The 23,027-nt window shown below is 39.0% G+C and overlaps 1 protein-coding gene across 1 annotated transcript in view; it reads left to right on the top strand.

Moving 5' to 3' along the window:
- The window catches only part of Cc2d2b (coiled-coil and C2 domain containing 2B), a gene marked incomplete at its 5' end in the record, with an annotated part of 83,874 nt that extends 60,847 nt beyond the window's left edge, over window positions 1-23,027 (top strand). The window contains 10 exon segments of the mRNA XM_078021979.1: window positions 3,394-3,492; window positions 5,644-5,829; window positions 5,983-6,180; window positions 8,240-8,329; window positions 10,892-11,005; window positions 12,916-13,050; window positions 13,677-13,799; window positions 18,457-18,515; window positions 19,998-20,175; window positions 22,121-23,027. Coding sequence (XP_077878105.1) covers window positions 3,394-3,492; window positions 5,644-5,829; window positions 5,983-6,180; window positions 8,240-8,329; window positions 10,892-11,005; window positions 12,916-13,050; window positions 13,677-13,799; window positions 18,457-18,515; window positions 19,998-20,175; window positions 22,121-22,309 — 1,371 coding nt within the window.

Here is a 23,027-nt window from a genome sequence, read left to right as displayed (position 1 = left end):
CAAATATTTTCTCCCAGTATACAGATTATATTTTCATTTTCTTGATAGTGTCTTTTGAAGGACGAGGTTTTTAATTTTGATGGAGCCACTTGCTTCTGTCCTCATATTTTTCAGCTCTAGTTTTGCAACTCTCTTCTTAAGTTCACATACATTTAGGTAGGAGGGTATTTCTTCATGAAGAATTGATCCTCTACTATTATGAAATATCTCTCTTTAGTCTTTATATTTCTTGCTTTAAAATCTGCTTTATCGGGCTGGAGATGTTGATCAGTGATACCACACATATTTAGCAGGTATGAGGCCTGGGGTTTAATCCCTAGGACTGAAAAAAAAATCTATAAATATAGTCACTGTGACTTTCTTTTAGTGTTCATATGACATATCTTTTTCTTTCTTTTAACCTGTATCTTTATTTAAAATGGTAAGCAGCATATAGTTGAGTCTTGCCTTTTTATCCATTCTGAAAAATCTCTGACTTTTAATGTATGTCCATGTTACAGTTTAAATCTGAGGGGTCCCCAGAAACTCATGTGTGAGACAATGAAAGAATTTTCAGAGGTGAAATGATTAGATTATGAGAGATGTAGCCTAATCAACGGATTAATCTGGTAATCTTATTAACTGGGCAGTAACTATAGGTAGATAGGTTGTGGGTGGCGGAGGTAGGTCTGTGAGGGTGTGCTTTTGGGGCTTATATTTTGACCTTGTGAGTGGAGTACCCACCCCTTCTCTATCTTCACCCCTCCCCTTCCTGGTTGCCTTGTCCTGAGCCACCTCCCTCTGCCACACCCTTCCAACATGATGTTCTGCATCACCTCAGACCCACAGATATGGAGTTGGATAATCATGGATTGAACCTATGAAATCATGAACCAAAATCACCTTTCCTCCTCTAAATTGTTCTTGTCAGATATTTTGGTCACAGCTACAAAAAGCTGACTGAAACGGAAATTGGTACCAAGAAGTAGAGCTGTTGCCGTGACTAACCTAACCATGTGGTTCAGAAGTTTTAGGAGCTGGTTTGTGGGAGGAATAAAAAGTTTTGAGAGTCAAGCTAGAAAGATTTTAGAATGTTATGAGTGGAATTTAATGGACTATTCTGGTGGGAACTCAGAAGACCAAAATGCCAATAGGACTATGAACAGTAAAGAGTAGGCTCATGAGGTTCAAGAGGGAAGGAGGACTATACTGGAAACTGGACTAGAGGCCATCCAGCAAAGAAGTTGACTACATTTTGCCCAGGTCCTGAGGTTTCTGTGAGGCTGATGCACTAATCTGCTGGAGGAAACTTCAAGGCAGCACAGCTTTCAGGTGGTGGCATAAATATTATTGTTGGCTTTCAGTCAAGTTAACTGTGACAGTCAACAGCAGAAATCAGAGCAGAAAGATTTGAAAAACTTGCCGTTTGACCAGAAAAAATGCAAGTAAAACTGGGGCTAAGGAAGGTGTGGTTGTTACAGAAATTACAGCCCCTAAAGAGACATTGCTAAGTACTTTACCCAGAAATAATAGGAAAGATGGCTTAAGGGCATTTCAGAAATTGACAAAACCATACCCATCTGAGGCTTAAGGGTGTGAAGGTAAAAATTCCTTTGAGAAGAGACCACTGGGGCACCCAATTTAGACAGGGGGACCTAGGAAGTTGTTTCACTGTGGTCAGCCACAGGCACTCAGGGACTACTGCAACCAGAGTTCTAGAAAGCTTGACTACTTCTCAGTACAGTAGCAGACCTTTGCAATCAACCACTTGGTACTGGATCTTCAGGATTGCAGGATGCTGGATATAGGGGGTCATGAAGACATCCAGCAAGCTTTCAAAGGGAGACCTGGCAGTCCAAGCAAAGTGTAGCAGGGTCAGAGTCCCTTTGGGCTTCCCCAGAGAGGGCAATGCATGAGAAGGAAGCCAGAGCTTCATTGGAGTCTTCCAAGATGCCAGTAATGTGAAATGTATACTGAGGAAAGCTGCAGGAATCTTGCAGTGACCCTATGAGAGGCCATGTGAGGTGCAACCAGCAAAGCTACAGGGGCAAAACTACACAATCCCTGTGGAGAAAACATCACAGTGCCATGTGCCCCAGATGCTGGACATAGAGCTATGGAACTTTTTTGCCCAGCTGGATTTTGGTCTTACTTTAGTCCTATGATTAATTTTTTTGTCCCCATTTCTTCCTAATAAAATGGAAATGTTTACTCTATGTTATTATATATTGGATATATGTAACTTGCTTTTGAGCTTTACAAGTTTTTTTAAAATTTATGAGTTTGCCTTGAATCTCAGATGAGAGTTTGAACTGGGACTTTTGGGTAATGCTGGAACCATTAAGACTATGGGAACTCTTGGAAATGGACTAAATGTATTTTGTATTTTGTGAAATGGGCATGAGTTTGGGGGCCAGAGGCAGAATGTTAGGGTTTAGATATGAGATGTCCCCCAAAAGCTCATATGTGAGACAATGCAAGTATTTTCAGAGGTGAAATAATTACATCATGATAGGTATAACCTAATCAGTGATTAATCCACTGTTATGAATTAACTGGATTGTAACTATAGGCAGGTTGGGTATGCTTGAAGGAAATAGGTCACTGGGGATGTGCCTTTGAAATTTGTATTTTATCCCTGGTGAACAGAGAGTGTGTTTTCTCTCTCTCTCCCTCTCTCCCCCCTTCTGGATTGCTATGTCCTGTACCTGTTTCCTCCTCTAGCCCTTCCACCATGATGTTCAGCCTTACCTCAGGCTCAGAGCTATGGAACTGGCTGACTATGGACTGAACCTCTGAAACCACAAGCCAAAATAAACTTTTCCTCCTCTAAATTATTCTTGTCAGATATTTTGGTCACAGAATGAAAAGCTGACTAAAACAGTCCATTTACACTTCTATAATTATTGATCTGTGTTCCATTTTCCTATTATTTTTCTGCTTATTCCACCTATTTTTCTTTTGCCTTCTTCTGGATTGTTACGGTACTTTTATAATTTCATTTTATTTCTACCCTGGATTATTGGCTATGATTCTTTGTTAAGTATTGTTGTAGGGTTTACAATATATATTTTAACTTACCACATGTTACCTTTATAAAACATAGTACCACTCCACATATATTGGAAGAATGGGCTATTGTGAAATTTCCTATTCTTTGTGCTAATATTGTCATATGTTTTACTTATAAATATCATAAACTGCGTAACAGTCATATTTTTGCCTTAAATAGTCAATTATCTTTTGAACAAATTAAAAAGCAAGAAAAATATATTTCTTTTTAGCTTTTGGTTTCTTTTAAAAAGAGAATAAAAATTATTTTAATGACCTGTGGATTTTTGAAACTACTCATCATATGACATTAAGTAATAGAAACTTTATTTTAGTAAATTTAATTTTAATTTATTTTAATAGGATAACTGTCTCAAGAGCTGTACTTGTCACTCATATTTAAGAAAAAACTGGCTTGGTTCCATTGTCTTACCTTTCTCTGCTCTTCTGCAACAATCTGAGGTAAGAAAATGGTTCTTTGCTAATTACTTTTGGTTAATGAAAATGCTTTATGTTGTTTTTAAATTAGATTCTGTGACCTACTGGTTGGAAAGTTAGTTGAAATGATCCTGTAGGAGAATACTTGGAGGTTCAGAGTGTTTGAGGGTTTTGACTGTCTTTATAACAGGGTATGCCCACAAATTTATTTCTTATATCTTTAGAGCATTTACTGAGAAAGAATAACTAGCCTTAGAGCAACATTCATATTTGCATATGTGAATTTTATGAGACCGGGTTTATGAAACATTCTGATTAATGGTGTTGCTTTATAATCATTGAATCCCAAGAATTTCATTTTGTGGGCACTGTTTTTAAATAATGATGAGACTGATGACTAGAACTGATCTCTGTGAGACCCTCAGAGAGCTCTGCTCTTGGGTTACCTGGCAGGAGAATGCCAAGAAAGCATAAATCCACTGACCTAGACTCCATTCTGAGCTCTGTCGCCCTTAATAAGGGCTCCTAGGCCAGGCACTTGACATCTCCAAGGTTGTGCTAGACTCTGAAGATGTAAAGATTTAGAAGTGGGTTTTCTACCTCAACGAGTTCACTATCTACAGAATAAAACCAACATGTTGGTAATATGCGTTATGCTATCAAGCTTTAGTAGAGGCATGAGAGCTGTACTATGAAAACATATATAGTAGTGCTTTACTCTTTCTGGGCTCTAGTCAGGGCTTGGAGAGGTTGGTGTTGGCTAAGAGAAGAATGAGAGGTCAAGGAAGCCTTCACTGGAGATGACTTTTGAATCAAATTCTTGAAGATGAATTTCTCAAGCAAATGAAGGCATTTGAGTGAGAAGGAATCAGGTGTGTATTAGCTAGGACTGCACTCTGCCATATGTGACAGAAAACTTAACAGTAGGTATGGGGTCTACTGCACTGCCAGCGCAGCAGCTCCAGGATATCATCAAGAATCTAAGCAACTTGTTTTTCTTTCCCACTATTATTATTATATGTCTTTCATTCCCTTAATTGCAAAATATTCACTGCAACTCTAGCCTCATATCTATGTTGCAGCAGGAGACAGGGAGAAACAAAATCTGGCAGTGCCTAACTAGGAAAACAGAAGGTTCCTCAGAAAACCCCAGTGGACTTTTGCTTGCATCTTACTTATGTGACATGGCCTCTACCTGGCTGTCACATTACCAACTAAAACTGTTGATAAGAAACGAAGAGAGAATGGATACTAGGTGGGAGAGCAGAAGTGCCTGCATAACGTGTAGTCACATGATGTCTGAGGGAGCATGCTGCAAATAAAGAGTGACAGGGATCTATGTTGTTGGAGGTACAGACTTCCTACACTCATCAATCCCTGCAGCTACTCTCTGAAACTATACAGGAGGTAGGCAAGAATGTGGCTTCAGAGATGGACAAACCTGGGTTGTCATCCTGGCTCTACAACTCATTGGTTCTGTGGTCTTCCACCAATTACTTCAACAATCTGAGCCTCAGTTTCCTTAGGTATAAAGTGAACATCAGGACAGTATCTATTCCACTGGGTGATGTCTCTCACACTCTCATGTGTGCATACACACACACACACACACACACACACACACCTGTTCCCTTGTCATGTGTTATCTTTCCTGATATAACATTTTTTCTTCCCTCTGGGTCCAGTCAAAATATAACATAATTGGGGCTGGGATTGTGCTCAGAGGTAGAGCACTCGCCTAGCATGCGTGAGAAATTGGGTTCAATCCTCAGCACCACATAAATATAAAATAAAGACATTGTGTCCACCTATAACTAAAAAATAAATATTAAAAAATATTGGGCATCTTATTAAAAATATATATATAATATAATTGTTAAGCATCTTCTGTGAGCCTAAAATATATTTTTCAAGCACTTTTATCACTATGGTATAGTAATTTGCTTCCTTGCTTCATCTCTTTCTCACTCCTTCCCAAGTACATATTAGGCAGAACCCAAGGTGTCAAAAGTATCTATATATCATCCCAGAGAACCTGGTCATGCTCAATCAAGTACCTGTGTAAGCCTGTTCCCTCTTGCAGAGGAGATGGGGCTGGCCTATAATATATTTAACTATAATATAATTGATATTGATTTTTATCATGCATAATATTATGCCAATATGTTCTTTCAGATTAGTGGAACATTTCAAGTAAATATTCCACCAGTTTTACTTGGGTACACTTGGAGTAAGACTTACGTATCGCCTAAAGAAGATTATTACAATGGGCAGAATTTTAAAGAATGTACCTTCTTAAATATTTTTGCTACTATTGAACCTCAAATATCATACATTGCCTTTAATCCCAAACTAGATAAGGTAGGTCTTACACTGAATTTCTTTTAAATACGTTATCAAAGAAGGATAAATTATTTCAAAAATCAATAATTTCAGAGCTTAAACATTGGCTTTTGTTATTTTCCTTTGGGAATAATATAGTACAATGCTGAAATACTTTCAATTTTATTCTAGTTTTCAGACCAAACAGATGTTTTGCAGAGAGCACAGGTTTTTAAAAAAAATTGTAAACTAGTGTTTCCCAACAGAAGAATCATAACTACTGTTTTTAATGATGAAGGGATACAGATATTAGTAACAAGATATATCAAGGCATTAAATCCACCTCGACAACTCCTGGATACATTTCTTCATGATTCTAATGCAACACTTGTAAGTAACAATTACTTTAAAACAAATTTGCTGTGATTAAAGAGTATCTATGAAGAATCACATATGCCTTTTGTTTATTTGGGTTCAATCTAGTCAGTTGTCCTTCCTCTGAATAGTTATAGTATAAGTGAGTTATAAAGTATATGTGAGTTATAAAGTTCCCTTTAAGTTAAAATCGAAAGTCTTGATTCATGTTGCTTTTGCTATTATCTGCTTTTCTGTTTCTTCCTGCATAGGTGTCCAGGAGATAATAGAGTTCTCAGATTTATGTCAAAGGCATATCTTTTATGTTTAAATAAATAAATCTTTTTTAAAAAAATTTTTGGTTGTAGTTGGACACGATACCTTTATTTTTATTTTTATGTGGTGCTGAGGATCGAACCAAGCACCCCTCATGTGTTAGACAAGTGCTCTACCGCTGAGCCACAACCCCAGTCCCTAAATAAATAAATCTTAACTTTCCTTGCCAAGGACTGTGAACCATATGTATTAACTGCATGGAGCCACCAGTGTAAAAGGTCATAATAGTGCATAAATGTCAGCTACTGAACATTAATGAAAATGATAATGAGCTTTCTGTGTTAACTTATTATTATTTGCTTAATACAAAGGAATATAACCCTTTCTCCCTTCTTCCCTTACTCTGCATCTTTGTCTCCAGCACCCTATGGGGGAAAATCGACAGTAGAAATTTTGCTATTTGAGAAAGCAGACTATACCACTATCTCTTGTGGCAGCAGCTTATAACAAGTTTACATTGAAAAAAATAAATCCAGGCTTTCAACCTAAAAGCAAACATTTTAAAAAGTTTAACATTTGTACTTTCTACCACATGTTTAATGTTGATGCATATAGTGTAGCTTATAACAAGCTTACATTGAGAAAACCAATTCAGTCTTTGAACCTAAAAGCAAATCAAACATTTGCTATTTTGCAACATCTTTTTAAATTTTCAACATTTGTACTTATGGTGAATATTTAATTTGATGCATATTGTTATGTTTAATTTTTAATAATTTATTACAATAAAATTTAATTACTAATTGCCACAGTCCAGCTGGGCAAATAACCGGGAGGTGACAAGCAACTTGAAGGTTGAAACAGGAACTGCTTTATTACGGAACAACAGAGGTATAGATAACCAACTGATTACACACAGCTTGACTCAATTAGCATTATCTAGATACAGTAGTCAGCCAATAAGGAATCCTCATCATCTTTTTTTTTTAAGATTTTCCAATCAGTTTATTTAGATTGAAAAAACTCAGAAGCTCTGGTGACCTTCAGATAACATCAGAGTGTGGCAAAGAAATGGGCCATTGCAATATTAGTGATTGCTCTGTGCGCACCCCTCTGTGGCTAACAATGCACTGCTTTACATTTCCTATGTCAGCTTTGCATTTATGGTTTTTAGCTAACATGGTCCTTAGGATGGTAGTCCTAATAGGATCCAGGATCCTCCCTCTTCTCCTGTTGGTCTCTGCCTCTTCAGGCTCTTCATTTGTTGTGCTGGGGTTTTAAGCTCCTTCTGAGCAAGCTCTGATGCCTTCTCTGTGCAGGTGTCAACAGTGGTGGTGCTCCCAGGGGTAAATGATGGAGTTCTCTCAGGGTTCCACGGGGCTGTCACTGCACAGTGCCCTGACTGCACCGCCTCCCCTCCCAGTTGCCTTTTGCTGGGATCTCCTCTCCCTGGGGACAGGTCAGTGGGAATCCTCATCATCTTAATGGCTCCGTGGTATTGCCTCACAAACCACTCCTCCTGGCAAACTGCCAGGTGCCATCTTGACTTGGTTGCAGTCCTCAACAACTAATGTGCACTCTGGAGTCAGGCCTTCTGTGCTTCATCCCCACAGGATCCACATTACATATTAGCTGTGTGACCCTAATAGAATATCTTATCAGTTTTAAGTTTGGTTCTTCTTCCTTAAAACTAGAATAATAATAGTGTCTGTAGGCTTGTAGAGTATACTATATGAGATGTGTACTAAGTGAGATAAAGTTTGCAAAGCACTGTGCTCGTGATGGAGTTCACACTCAGTAAATGTTAATGTGATTCTAGGACCTCATTGCTCGATTTGTGTCTTTGATTCCTTTTATGCCTGACACACTGGATGAAAATGCTGATTGTGATATATGGATAACATCAGAGGTAACAGATTACATTTTGTAATTAAAATATATTTATTACTTTTCTTTTTTAAAATATTATGTATTTAGTACTTGTGAAATTTAAAAGTATTTGATAAATTTATGTATCAATTTCAGCTCTGTAGCAATCTACGGAAATAATTCATCAAAGTCAGAAATCTTTTCAACATTCAAGTGGTAGCCCATGAATATTTTGATTCAATGAAAATTTCAGGAGTGCAATATTATGACATTCTTGAGAGAGCAGTATAGCTTGTCACTATGGATGTGGTCAGGCTGAAGGCTATAGCCAACATCACTACCTTCCCAAAGCTTTCCCCACTCCCCTGATCTGAATGAAGAGCTCATCTAGTACTGCTCTTCCTTAGCAATTGGATTAAAATTCTTTTTAGACTGATTGACAAACAAATATAGGTCCTGGGCAATATTGAGAACATACTCATATTAAAAAGCTACTCATCTGTGTAAAATTCAAATTTAACTGGGCATCCTATGTTTTTTTCCTAAATCTGGCAACCCTAATTTTAGTGGTTCTTCCATAACACCTTAGATTATATTTAATTACTCCTGAATTCATCCTATATCCCACACCCTGTATTCATATATTCTAATTGTAACCTTCCTGAATATAGAAGGAAACCTAGTTCTTATTTATTCTTCTGCTTATCACTTGGATGCTGCTTTCAGTTTAGCAGCACTTAATCTGGCACTTAATCTAGAATAATTTAAGGGCTGAGTTTGAGCTAAAATGGGTTTAGGGTGCACAGAGCTAACTTAATAGCTTCAGTTTCTCTGCCTTCTTCTAAGGGAGACCAAGGGAGACATATGCACATGATTAGGTATCAAGCTCCAGTAATTCAAACCTGGTGGAATTTAGAAAGGTGTTATTCAGTCTGTACTCTTCTGAGACTCTTTAATCTGAAAGTGTTCAAGGATATTATAATCCTATAGAACACTGAAAGAGACTAAGCTAAAAGTAACTATGCCAGCAAATACTAGTATCTGAGTCTCCCAACCTAAATGATGCACATAAATAGGAGGTTGCTACAGGCTTGGGATTCCTCCTGATTAATGTTTTCCCACTGATGAAGTCACCAGCCACAAGATGCTCCAGAACATATGATTAAATTTTTCAAGATAAAAATTATTGATTCCCACCTAATATACAGTTTTAGGAGTCAAGTGAACCTGGATTCAAATCATAATTTAATGACTTGAAAGTTGCATGATCCAGGAAAAATTATGCAACCTCATCGGACCTTAGTTTCCTCATCTATATCATAAAGAAGTTTTGAAAGGACTAAATGCAAAACATCTGAAACTCAGAAAGAAAACATTTACATTCGCTTATTCTCTCCCTCTTCTTGCCATGAAATTCAGTCAGGGGTACTTCCTCAAAGTCTCTCCATTTCCTTTTAGCTCTTGTGTTCACATTATTCTTTCAGGAGGGCCTTCTTACCATTTTCCTTCCATCCCATGATCACATACAGCCTGTGCATACTAACATGGCCATGTCAGTTGTTAAAACATCAAAACACTTCCGTACCCATTGGTAAATTGCTGATACCAAGAGTTCGCTGGATCCTTCCCATCCCCCCCCCCACACATCTCCTTGGCATTCTGGGGACTGAAATGAACAAGATCACATGACTCAGCTAAAGCGAAGCTGCTTTAGCCTGCAGTGTAGCTCTGTGAAAGAGTGCTTGCCTATCAGGTATGAGGCGCTGGGTTTGATCCCCAGCACTGAAACATACGCACACAAAAACATACACACACCTTTTTTCACATATATATGGAGTATTTTGCATTTAAACATTTGGGCACACATATTTGGTAGATCTTTGTAATTCTTTTCAACAGAAACTAGAAACAGAATTTTATAGAAATTTTCCTTTTATTAAAAAAAAAAAATTCTAGGGACAAAGCAAAATATACCTGTAGACAAAATCTAGGTTATAAACCATTAGTCTGCCACCTCTGCTGGTACCTCACCTTACTAGGTACCCTGTATTTGATCTTACACCGTGCTCAGCTGCTCAGCTCTTTGAATCATTCTTTCAACTCAGATTTCCTCCTTCCTTTAAGTTGAATATTATATTGGTACAGGACAGAATGTAGTTCCATTGTCCAAAGGGTTACCCAACCCCCAAACACTATGCCATTCCCCGTCTGATAAGGTTCCTCACAATACTGATTTATGTGTCCCTGCTTGTCTAGATCAGCTTAATATTTGTCCTAAGAAAAACATCCTATTTTGGGTGCAATTTATCTAGGCACTCTACAATATCTATACTGTGTCCCCCACTGTGGGGTGAACCCAGTGTTCTAAGTGAATGTTTTCTTCTAATGCCTAACAAAACCAGAGCTTTCTGATTTGCTGTCATCTTAGCAACATGGTTAAAAATATAATTATGTCTAGAACTGGAGGGTGCAGAAGGCCCTACCTACATTTGTTGGATGCATGTATTACTCAACCTCCTTCCTTCTTTCCTTCCTTCCTTTCTCTCTTCTTCTTCTTCCTTTGTTGTTGCTGTTCTTGTTGCCTTTTTTGTTTTTGCCTTAGCGCTGCATCAGTTTGGCCCTTGGAAATAAGGAAGAGCATGCCATCCTTCTCTGTAATTTCTTTCTGTATTTTGGAAAGAAGGCACTGGTCCTCCTGGGAACCTCATTATTAGAAGTAAGTGCTGAAATAGTGAGAGAAAAATTAAGTCAGATTTCAGCTACAAATTTAAAATATTTCAGCCCCAAGTTTTCATCTTTTTGCAAGTTAATTAGGGAATTTCGTGGGCAAATAATTAAATTAAGAGGATAATGTTGGTTCATAAAAATAGTGCTACTTCTTGAGTTTTCTAGGAATATTAAATTACCTAGTACATATAAGGCACTGAGAATAACACCTGTTAATGGCAAATACACAATAAATTGTGCTGATGGTGGTATTATGTAGCATTAGTTTTAGTGAAGTTGTGGTGGCTGTTATAGATCCATCATTACCAACATCATTATTCTGTGTTCTAATATTATATTTTAAGATGTTTAACAAATAATTTCCATAATGACCCATTTTCCAGGATTTTATCTATAAGAACAAGCTAGAAATTCATTGCCTATCTGAAATTTTTACAGCTTAATATATTTACTTCTCCTGAATTCATACCTCCAGGAAGCTGTCTTTTTGGACCAACCCTACCATGAATGTCTTTCTAAGTGTAAACTTTTCACTCTGGACTTTTGGGGTTTTTTTTATGGTCACTTACTTCATTATATTCTCTTGACATAGCTTATTATTTCTGTATCAAGTGTTAACGAACAGCCAGCCTGGGGTTGATTTCCCATATTATCCCCTGCTGTAGTTTTAAGGGCCACTGGGTGCCAGTAAACAGCCAACAGTATTTCAACGAATCTTTGCATTTGTACCTGGGAACCAATGAGATGGGAGGCAGCCTTGGGTTTCAGCTAGCTGTGGTGAAGGGGCAGCCTCCTCTTTACTAGAGAGAAGCTGAACACAGTGATGAAGAACGAGAGCTTTGGAGTTAACATAATGTTAAGTTAATTTTGTCCCTGAGTTTGGGGCACAATCAGACAGGGGTTTAAAACCCTGTAGTGCCACTTACTATTTGTATAATGTTAGCTGTTTTGCTTCTCTGAGCCTCAGTTATCTACTAACAGACCTGGAATAATTCCACTTTCCTTTACCCCCAACAAGTCCCTTGACCTCTGATTCTTCATTTGGAAGGCGGGCATAATAAACATCCCTACCTCACAGAATTGGGAGTGACTTAAAGTGAGAAAGTCAGTGTAATTCTTACCATAGTGCTCAATACATATAAATGCATAAAATATTTTAAATGCTATTATTACTATTTTTTATTACCTGACATATTTATTCTTTTGCTAAGAAAGTATTACACCACAGAATAACAATATGACTTGTTTTTATTCCTCAGTCCGGTTTCCTTTATACTTTCGCTTTAGCCTCTGATTCCAAATCTTGTTCTCAAATTTAATTTAGTGACTTTTTTACTTCTTTAATGGCTCTGTCAGAATCTCAAAGCAGTTTCTATTCCATAACTCAGCCTGGTGTTCATCCTCAGTCTTAAATATACTCTATCCCCAGTGGGGCTGGTTAATAGGGCACCCTGTGTGAATTAAACAAAAGGGCCCCTGCCTCAAAACTTTAGTGCCATCTGTTGGAAATCCATGGTAATACACTGACTCTGCTAGAGTAACATTGTATTGGAGTCAGGGTGCACCTGCAGGATCAGGCATGGCGGCACCAGCACATAAGTTTTTTCATTTGAATTCTCATGCTAACCTGGCCTACATATTTATGGAGCTTTGAGGGGTTTGTATTTTCCTTTTCAAAAAAATGTAAAAGCCCTTTAAAAAGTTCTTTTAAAAACTGGAATTATTAAATTACAATTCCCACATACAGAAGTTAGTTAAATCCATCAAAAAGGACTTAAAGGGATGGGGATGTAGCTCAGTTGTAGAGTACTTGCCTAGCATGTGTAAAGCCTTGGATTGGATTGGATTCCCAAAACTACAAAAGAAAAAAAAAGATTTCTAATCTTTTTTCTTATACAGGGACATGTGGCTTATGTATTAACTCAAGAAATTGATGAATATTTGCTTTGGAATCCATCAACTGGGCAATGCCACAAGAAGTTTGATCCATTTTGTCCCTTACAAAGTGTAGACTGCTTATTCAATGATAGAAATGCAAGTATCCAGGGTAGATCTTATTTTGAATTATGTTCTCAAGAATCATCCTGGTGGGCTGGGGTTGTGGCTTAGTGGCAGAGCACTTGCCTAGCGTATGTGAGGCACTGGGTTCAATTCTCAGCACCACATATAAATAAATAAAATAAAGGTCCATTTATTTAATTTATTTTCGACAACTAAGAAATATGTAGGAAAAAAACAAAAACAAAAACAGAATCATCCTGACAATATGATAGGGTTTTTTGTGTGTGTGTGTCTTTTTTTGGAACTGGTGGTTGAACCCAGGACTTTGTGAACACAAGGCAGATGCTTTGCCACTGAGCTACATCCCAGCCCATGGCAACATGTTAGCTGGAGAAGTCTGAAGATGTGTTCAATCAGAGTCCCTGGGGTACAGGAGTTGGACAGTCTCTTATCCTTAAAGCTCCCCTAGATGATTCTGTAGGGCCTTTGAGATAGAGAACCAATGATCACAAAGCGCTGGGGTCTGCTTCTGCCTCAGACCCTGTTTGGCTTCTGCCACTTCATTGAAGTAGTAAGATTATAAATTTCACTCCATCCTAATCACTATGGGCCTTGTATTCCCGTGGGCTCAAACTGATCTTATGTTAATCTTTTAATAGGTCTGGTTTAATATTCAACAAAATAACACACCAATGGCTGTGCATTTTGACTATTCAAAGGAAGGTTTCTGGAAACAGTTGTTTCCAAAAAGTTTCCAGGGGATGCAAACACAAAGCATTCAGGTAAGTCATGTTTTCTAGGTGTGTCTGTATGAGAGTCACCATTTCTTCTAGTGACAGATCTTGTTATATTTTATAATTGATTGCTTATTGAGTTATTTGGAACTGCTCATCAAAAGTTAGTTTTCTTTGCCATCCACAAACACATCTGTGTTTGAATTACTTTGACTCCTTCCTCTGTCTTCAGCAAAAAAACAAATTGAGAAAAAATATCTCAAATATAAATTTAGACTTTATAATTTTAAAAAATTTCATCATAAACCTAGCATATAATGTTCAAGATAGGTGAATAAGTTCTGACATTGACTTAGCCTTGCTACTCCACATTCGTGGTGATCATCAAGTGTAAAATCAATAAACACAAAAATGCTTATTTGGGCTCACAGTGGTTATCTCATGGAATGGAAACAGGATGGAAACACTAGCAGTAAGGCTGAAGCAGGGATGGCAACAAGGATCTGAAAACGTCTCAGGAAAATCATGGAGCAAGATTAAGCATCACATTTTGAAGTCAAGAATTATGATGTGGCTCCCCTACTGCCCTGCTTTTGGAAGAAGATGGGGAAAACCCCTGAGAATGTGCTGCCTGGGGCTCAGGAGGCAGGAGGCCAGGAGCTGACCCAATCCCTAGATGTCTTGGCCAGCGAATCTGTCAAGTACTCTGTCTCACTTTGGGAAGGCACTCCAAATATCATGCCCACGGATATTTCTAAATGAGGACCATGGTATGGCAGGACATAGGCATTTGCAAAGTCCACAAACTAGGATCTGAGAGACAGAAAAAACAGGAAATAGACAAAAACAAAATAGACAAAAGACAGCTTACCTTCACTCATAATCAGGAAATTCAAAACAATAAAACAGTATTCACATGCATAAAATTGACCAAAAAACAAAACAAAACAAACAAACAAACCCGTGATCACACCAACTATCAAAGACGAAGAGAAATGATAGAAGTGTAAATTGTTGCAATCTCGTTGGAAAGCAATATGGTATCTGGTAAGGTTGAAGATACTCAATCTGTGATCCACCAATTCAAATCTGTGCATAGATACCCTAGAGGAACACTCCCAGAGAGAGAAGTACAACAACGTTTATATGAAAGGATTGCTTAAATAGCAAAATGACGGAAACAATTCAGCAATTAGACAATCAGTACATGAGTTGTGAAGTATCCATACAATGAACTCTTCCATACAGCAGTGAAAAAGATATGAATAAATTCAACATAGTTCTCAATTTGAACATGTGTTCCATCAGAATTTCTGAGGGTGAGACCTATACGTCAATATTTTTTAAAGCCCCTCAGGTGATTCTAGTGTGCAGCCAATATTGTGAATCACTAGCCAGGCCTATCGACATGTACGAATATTTTTTTTAATGGTAAACACAAGGTGCACAGTGCACCCAGCAATTTGGGAGGCTAAAGCAAGAGGATCCTCAACTTAGGGAGACCCTGTCTCTAAATAAAAAAAGAAGTACTTGGGATATATCTCAGTGGGAAAGCACCCTTGAGTTCAATCTCTAGTACCAAAAAAAAAGGTAATGTTAAGCAAAATTAAAAAAATATATGTGAAATGATACATATTATACAAAACCATTTATATGAAGTTTTAAAAACTCGTGTGCGCATGCACGTGTGTGTGTGTGTGTGTGTGTGTGTGTGTGTGTGGGTGTGTGGGTGTGTAGAAAGACAATGATGTATAAAAGCATTTGTGGGACTGATAAATACTAAATTCAGGTTTGTGGTTACCTTTGGGGGGAGAAATAAATGAATGAGATCAGGGAGCAGTAGTACTTCAAGTACAAGATTTTTTTAAAAATCTAGAACAAATATGGAAGAATGAATGCAAAGATTAGACATAGCTGAGTGGATGTCCATTACATCATCCTCTATGCTTGTAAATTCTAGACAATCCAAAATATCAAAAAGAACAGTGGTGGTGGGTTGGGGTTGTGGCTCAGCTGTAGAGCACTCTCCTAGCCTCCTAGCACGTGCAAGGCCCTGGGTTTGATCCTCAGCACCACATAAAGATAAATAAAGATATTATGTCCACCTACAACTGAAAAAAAGAACAATGGGGAGGGACAGGACATGACACGACAGTACATGATACCTCGAAGAGTAGCAGAGTTTATAAAGGCAAGAGCTTCTCTCATGTTCAACGTTTTTCTCCCATCCTTAAAGAAAAACTGCTGTTCATTGTTTCTTGTGCTTCCTTCTAAACATTCTCCATGCAGATCAAGCATATATACATATTTTTATGTTTCCTATTTGAAACATTGTCTTGAAAAAGGGGAAACTTTTTGCTTCCATCTCTCTCCTGATCAAGCCACATTTAGAGCCTTTACAGCTCATGCCTTGCTTTCCCATCCCACAACTGTGGCTGGAGCCTCACTGCCTCCTAGGAGGACAGTGATCTATTTAGAGATGAGGTTTTTTGTTTGTTCAATACACAATTATCCTCTTATTCATTCAGGTGATATTAATTGATTTCCTGCTGTGAGTCAGTGCTTTGCTAGGTGTGGGTACCCCAAGGGAAAAAATACATCTTAGAGGTCTTGGAGGAGGAAATAGAAGGAGACAGACAAAGAAGTGGTGAGTGATCAGTGCTATTTAAAAAATAAAAAATGAGAAAGCTTTGGGAGCGTGCAGGAGGTCCTGAGGAAGTGGAGTCCCAGAGCTCCAGGGAAAAGCTGTGACAAGCTAAGTAAGGAGCTTGCCTACATGAAAGTTAGAGATCAGAATGGTCCACCGGAGAGGGCAGCAGCAGGCAGGAAGACCGGCGGTGGTGAGATGTCTGTCAAGGAGCTGACTACCCTACGTGGCCGCGGCCAGGGCTGAGCAGAGACCTGGTAAGGATTCAGGTCTTTATCTCCAGGGCAGTCAAAGCCAACATCACTACAGCAGGGGCTGCCATGATCAAACTACTTTTTAAAAAGCCTTCTGACTCAGTAGAAACTAAATCTCTCTACCAAGTTGAATGCACAAATAGAAAACCTATAGTGGTGTTGGATCTATGTCTCCATTGATTTCTTTTCTCTGGGTTAATGGTCCTTGTTCTTGCACCTTGCCACATTCACCCCAGAACAAACCACAACTAAAGTGAACACCGTCTGTTACATACAACCAAGAACACAAATTTGAGCATCCATGATGAGCATGTGGGTATTCAGAGATGGGGTTGACAAGGAAACCCTCTTGAAGTATTGAGGGACATGAGTTCCTGGAAAGAAAGTGGCCTTTGCCAGAAGAAAAACCAACAGACATCCTGTAAACTTACCAAGTCAACATTCCCAGGCCTCGGGGTGGGACCTGGAGGGGCCAAGCTCATCCACAGCAGTTGCCTGGTGAAAGATGGGAGGTAGACAATGGCGGTGCGAACCATCAGGGAATGCAGGCCACTGGTGTGTGTGAAACGGCTGCTGTCCCTGCAAAGACATTGGAGTTCATCCTTGCCTTTCTCAAGGATGACTCTTGAGGAGACTCCCTGGACCTGAGACTGTTATTTAATGGCTCATCAACCATGCAGGGCATCTAAACCACCTGGGGGGCTCATTAAAACACAGATCACTAGGCCGCACTCCAGAGTTTCTGACTCATTGGATCTGAGGAGAGGGCCAGAGTGTATTTCAAATAAGTTCCTGACTCTAGGATTGCTGGTCTGGGCCATGCTTGGGGAAACTCTAGGCCTATCCCTTTTGCCTACTTTTGTAGAATCTTCATTCCACTCGTGAGGGGAACATCTTTCCCTGTCCCTACAGCTGCCTACGCTCTCAAAACCCAGCCCCTTGCTCTCACTCTTGTGAGCCCTGCAGGGAGGGGAGAGTTGAGTTGAGAGGGCACTTGAGAAGTTCTCCCCTCCTCCTAGAAAATTCTGTCTAGGAGGCGAACCTGAGGAAGAACCCGAGGAAGAAGGAAGAACTGTGCCTCAGGGCTGTTGGGAGCGTGGGCCTGTGGCAAGAGCTCAGAGGTGGGGGAGGGTAAAATGGATCTGGGTGTGTGTGAGATTAAGAGCACATGCACACACATGTAAGTACAAAGAATTGGCTCCCGACAAGTATAAGAAGCAAGCACTCAGAAGGATAATGATAAACTTTGTTAGAAGAGGACTAATAACAATAGCATTAAAGTCTGATGTTCATTGAGTATTCCATGGGTCCGGCTTTACACATACTACTCTATTTAAAAATCTTCACACACAAAAAAAAATCTTTACAAGATCCCAGAGCCGTGGGCACTGTAACTGTCCCTGTTCTAAAGAGGAAGTAACAAACTCAAAAAAACAGATTAGATAACTTTGCCAAAGTCACAGTAGGCATAAGAGACCAGTGCAGCTGTCAAAGACTATTTGGTAGAATCAATAGCATGTCAAATGCTTGTTTGAATAAATGAGGTGATGAGAGGTCTCTTACTCATGGAAAATTATTTTTTTTTATTTTTTATTTTTTTGTAAATCCATGCCCTCTCCCTTGCTCTGTTGAAGCAATGTTGAAATCAAAGAAAATACTGTGATCTATGTTTTACCAAAAGGATGGAGTGTTTTTGCCATGAGAGATAGGCTTGGGTCCCCTAGTCTTAGCATCCCAGGGGTAACTGTAATATAAAGATGGCCTCTCTACAATCTTTCCTGACTTTCAATCATCTGTATTTCAGCCTGAAGAAATCATTTATTCTGATACTAATAAAAGCATGGTAGAAGATCTAAAGAACAGGTACCGTGGTCTCCTGCTAATCTCTTATTCAGTCACATTTCATTCCTCTATCCCAGCCTTTTAAAATACCTGTTAGATTCACCAAGAGAAGCATGAAAAGGAAGACATTGACCATTAGTTCCATTGAGCCACCTGTCTCTTGACAGACACATTGAAAAGCGAACCCTCTTATCATCCAGGGCACTCTTTGAATGGACAGTCCAAATTAAGTCGGGAGCACACTGTAGGCCACTGATGGAAAGTTCCCAGCACAGATGCCTGGTGAACCTAAGCTAATAACAATGCAGCAGTTAATGCTTCTTGGAAGTACATAAAGGAAAATGACAGTGACCCAGAGAATGGTAAAACATCCCATTTGAATGATAGATACAGTGTTATTGTTGCTGCATGCAGGTACCTTGAAATGTTCAGTCAAGTCCAAAGGGTCACAGACTTTGCAGCAGGCCTCACTTCTAATCTAAATGCATCAGAAGCTTTTGGGTCTGACTGTCTCCAGTGACTTACTCACACTGCAGATACTCCACTACCAACTAATCAGAACAGTGTGATGAAAATCATCTGGCCACTCCTTTTTCTCACTGGAACACAATCCACTTCACCCTCTGTTGTTTTCTTTCCTCATTTGCCAGTTTTTAACAAGTTTACATTTAAAATTTTTTTAATTACATGTCCCAGGGCTCAGTACAGACTTCTTGAATTTTTATCTGGAGGTGAAAGAAACATTCTGATAAAGCCCTGCAGGGGATTCTGAGAATAGCTACTCTTGTGATCCTCTGCAAACTCCTACCTATTTAGCTGCATCATTAAACCTAGCCAAGAAGAAACTCCCAGCAGCTTTTGTAACACACACTGTGGTTAGAAACAAAATCCATGCAGTCATCCTACACAGAAGAGAGGCTTCCCAGGAGGTCCCCATCAACCATACTGTTCTGCCTTCCCTCCTCTTCCCAGCACAGTTCCTCACCAGACACTGTTCTAACTGATAAACCCTCATTGAGCTATATTCTTGTAGAGGAAGGCTGATCATCAAACCCATCAGTCCATTGCCTGGTTTCCTCTCAACTCTGCTTATTAAATTAACTGATCTAATAATCTTGTCCCTGTTAACATCATCCCAGGCAAGATATCTGAGTTTCCGTATTCTTAGAAAAACAATGTCATATATCAAAGAAAGGTCTTACAGAGTAGGGATGTTGGTCAATAGATGTTTTCAGCAGCTTCTTAACTCACGGGTAACTGGAAAAGAGTTGTGCTCCAGAGACCTAGTTTCTGGCCAACCAATCTCCAGCCAACCAACCCCTGTTTCTTCCTAACTTCATTAATGTGAATGGTGGCAGACGGCCCTAGCTAAAGAGGTCTGGTTTCCTCTTACAACCAAAAAGCATCATTCTCATACTTAAAGAATCAAATGACAAAACTCTCATCACACTTACTAAATGTGTTGTAATTTGTCACAGAATTATCTTTGCATTCTTACCTTAGGATTGAAAGGACTCTAAAGTGTAAGATCATGGAATGGAGACCTAAACACCCAACACGCTGGAATCGACAATGTATTTCTATTTTGCGACAACTCCTTCCTAAGCTGGAACTTGGCACAAGAAGCTTTGTTTCATCTGAAGAAGAGAGTGAATTTGAAAGACTGATGCAATTTTATTGGGTTTGTATATGATTTCATGCATTAATAACCTTGGGTTATCTGTGTTGTTCATTGCCAAAAAATAGCAATCTTCAATATTTCTTAAGTGCCTTTTATCTTTGTCCTACAAGATAGATGCTATGGCATTAAAATGTATTTACTTATAAACCAAGGAAATTGCCAATGTAGTGAATAATTATTATAGAACCATATTGTGTGGCATTTTCTTGGGACAAGTTGCATGTTTTTTGACATATGAACTACAAAATTTGAAAAGTGATACCCAAAAGAACACACACTGCAACTGAAAATTGAAAAATGATCTCCAGTAATAGACTGGACTCCCTGTTATTCTGGGCAAGAGGATTCTAGGCAAGCTTCAATATCTCCCATATTCAAATTGCTCCCAAATGTATACATTCTGCCTGGACTTTTTTCTTTCTTTTTTTTTAAATGTTTATTTTGTTTTGTTTTGTTTTAGGTGGACACAGTATCTTTATTCATTTTTATATGTGGTGCTGAGGATCGAACCCAGTGCCTCGCGCATGCCAGGCATCGCGCTACCACTTGAGCCACATTCCCAGCCCTTGGACCTTTTTCTTGACCTCCCTTCTTATATTCATTTGTCTAGTGACATCTTGAATAGTAAAGAGGCATCTCAAACTCAGCAAGTCCACAGGCAAACAGGTTGGGCTTTTGGTATTTGTTAGGGTCCTCCTTTCCTTCTACAGCACCTGGGTGTCCTTTTACCTCCATTTCCCTGTAAACTGGTCCAGTGGATTTTTGAAAACCCCATACTTACAAGAGTGAGACTCCTTTCCTGTACCATCAAATAGATGAGATGTATCCTAGGAGAATTCCCTGAGAGGTAAAGGACCTGTTGGCAGTTGAGTCCTTAGGCTTCAAGAGAGGGATCTGCAGGCACTATTCATTCATAAATAAGGAGAAAGTTGCTTTTATTTTGCTTGGTTTTTAAATAGAATTAAAGGGGTGAACTGAAAAACATAGTAAAATAAAAACCAAGGTTTAACACTTGGAGTTTCTATGTAAAGTTATCTATTTAATAATACATAGTCAAAAATAATAAAACTGGACTGAACCCTGTACCCTGTGTTCAAATCCTAGTGATGTAGCCACTCACTAGGGAAAATTATCTAACCTCATTTTACCTTCTATCCCATTGGATAACAGGGATTTAAAAAAAAAGCTGTTTTGTGGTTGTGGTGAGGATTAAATTAGTCAATATTGTACCCATTGTACCCAGAACCTAGGTAAGTGTTTTTATACTAAATGTTAACTATTATTTTTATTCTACGTGCCAGGCACTGGAATTATGACAATGAACAAGAAAGATACAATCTTGTGCATTCACACAGATTATAGGCTAGTTAGACTAGAAAGCAGATAATTACAATATATTTTATTAAGTAAGTGAATGGAGAGATGCTGCAGTACTCAATCACATATGAAGGACATGAAAATGGATTTGAGGACCAGGAAAATCCACCTAAGGTAGGCAATCTCAGGCTGATAAAAAGAGGTTTATTATGGTCATCTGTCTTATTAAATAATTCTACATAGGACTGTATTCCACAACCCTTTTATATTATCACATGGTAGTCACTTAATACATATAATCATTGTTGAATAAATTCCTCATATGTAATGCCAAGTAATATCCTTGTCAGCTGTTTGCAAGTTAATTGTTATCAGACAGACCCAGTTAAGCTCTTCTCTATCTGTAAAGTGGCTGATACAATAGAACCTACCTCATAGGGTCATTTTGGGATTAAATATGTATGGGAAGCATTTAGCACTGTAAAACTAGGACATAATCAACATCCACAGAACAGTGGTTTTATGAGTACTCTTTCTTTGAGCCTGCTATGATCATTTTGCATCCAGTAATTCCAGATTATCTCCATGATTGTAATATGGTTTGTGTGTGGTTCTGTCCTTGATCCAGATCACAGGATTTCCCATCCAGATGCGATACACTGATGTACAGTCTGTTATTGATGCTGTGTATCAGACTGGAATTCACGCTTCTGAATTTCCCCAGACAGAATATGCTTTAGCTGTGTACATTCACCCATACCCAAACAACATACTGTCTGTGTGGGTCTACTTGGCTTCCTTAGCCCGACATCAGTGAAAAGAAGAAGGGAAAAGGAAAAGATAGAAGCCACTAAAGCTTTTCTGGTACCATGGAATTTGGCTGCTTATGCTCAAGTCCAATTGCATGCTGAGCCTTATTTACCTACACAATTGGGCACAATGGAGACTAATCCCCACCCCCAAGTCTTTAAGGATGAATCTAGATGACCTCTTCACCAGAGACCTCCTTCAAGAGGACCAAGAGGACGCTTGGGGCATTGAGGCTGTTGGGTGTCACTGTCTACAGTAGGCTTCACATTACTTCTGCCTGGAGAGTCTTGTTGAAAATGCAGATTCTTGGGTGCCTTGCAAGACCTACTGAATGAGAACCTCAGAGAGTGGAGCTTCAGAGCCTGCGTGATTTTCAACAAGCTCCCCAGGTGATTCTGTAAGCGAAAGCCCAGCCTTACAGAATGTCATCATTATTGAAGTGAAGCTGGTGTGTTTGATATTGGTACCTACTCCAGATTGAAGTTGTGGAAGGACAAAGAGGGGAAAAAGCAACCACAGCTGTTCTCTTGAGAGAGGAATCTCTGCTCCCTTGAGTTTTAGGCACCTCTGCATCCTCCCCCGTGCTGTGCTGCTACCACAGCCGGATGTAACAAAAGCACCTTTGAAACTGTCCCTTGCTCCCCTGCCCTCCCTTTTGCCATTTCACTCCTCCCTAATTTTTTTTTTTTTTCTGAAGAAAAAAACCCTTCCTTAGGTTTTTCCTG

Source organism: Ictidomys tridecemlineatus, chromosome 1 (assembly GCF_052094955.1).
Source record: "Ictidomys tridecemlineatus isolate mIctTri1 chromosome 1, mIctTri1.hap1, whole genome shotgun sequence".
NCBI classification, from domain to species: Eukaryota; Metazoa; Chordata; class Mammalia; order Rodentia; family Sciuridae; genus Ictidomys; species Ictidomys tridecemlineatus.
The sequence above is the reverse complement of the archived record's forward strand: the minus strand, read 5'-3'. Positions and strand labels throughout refer to the sequence as shown.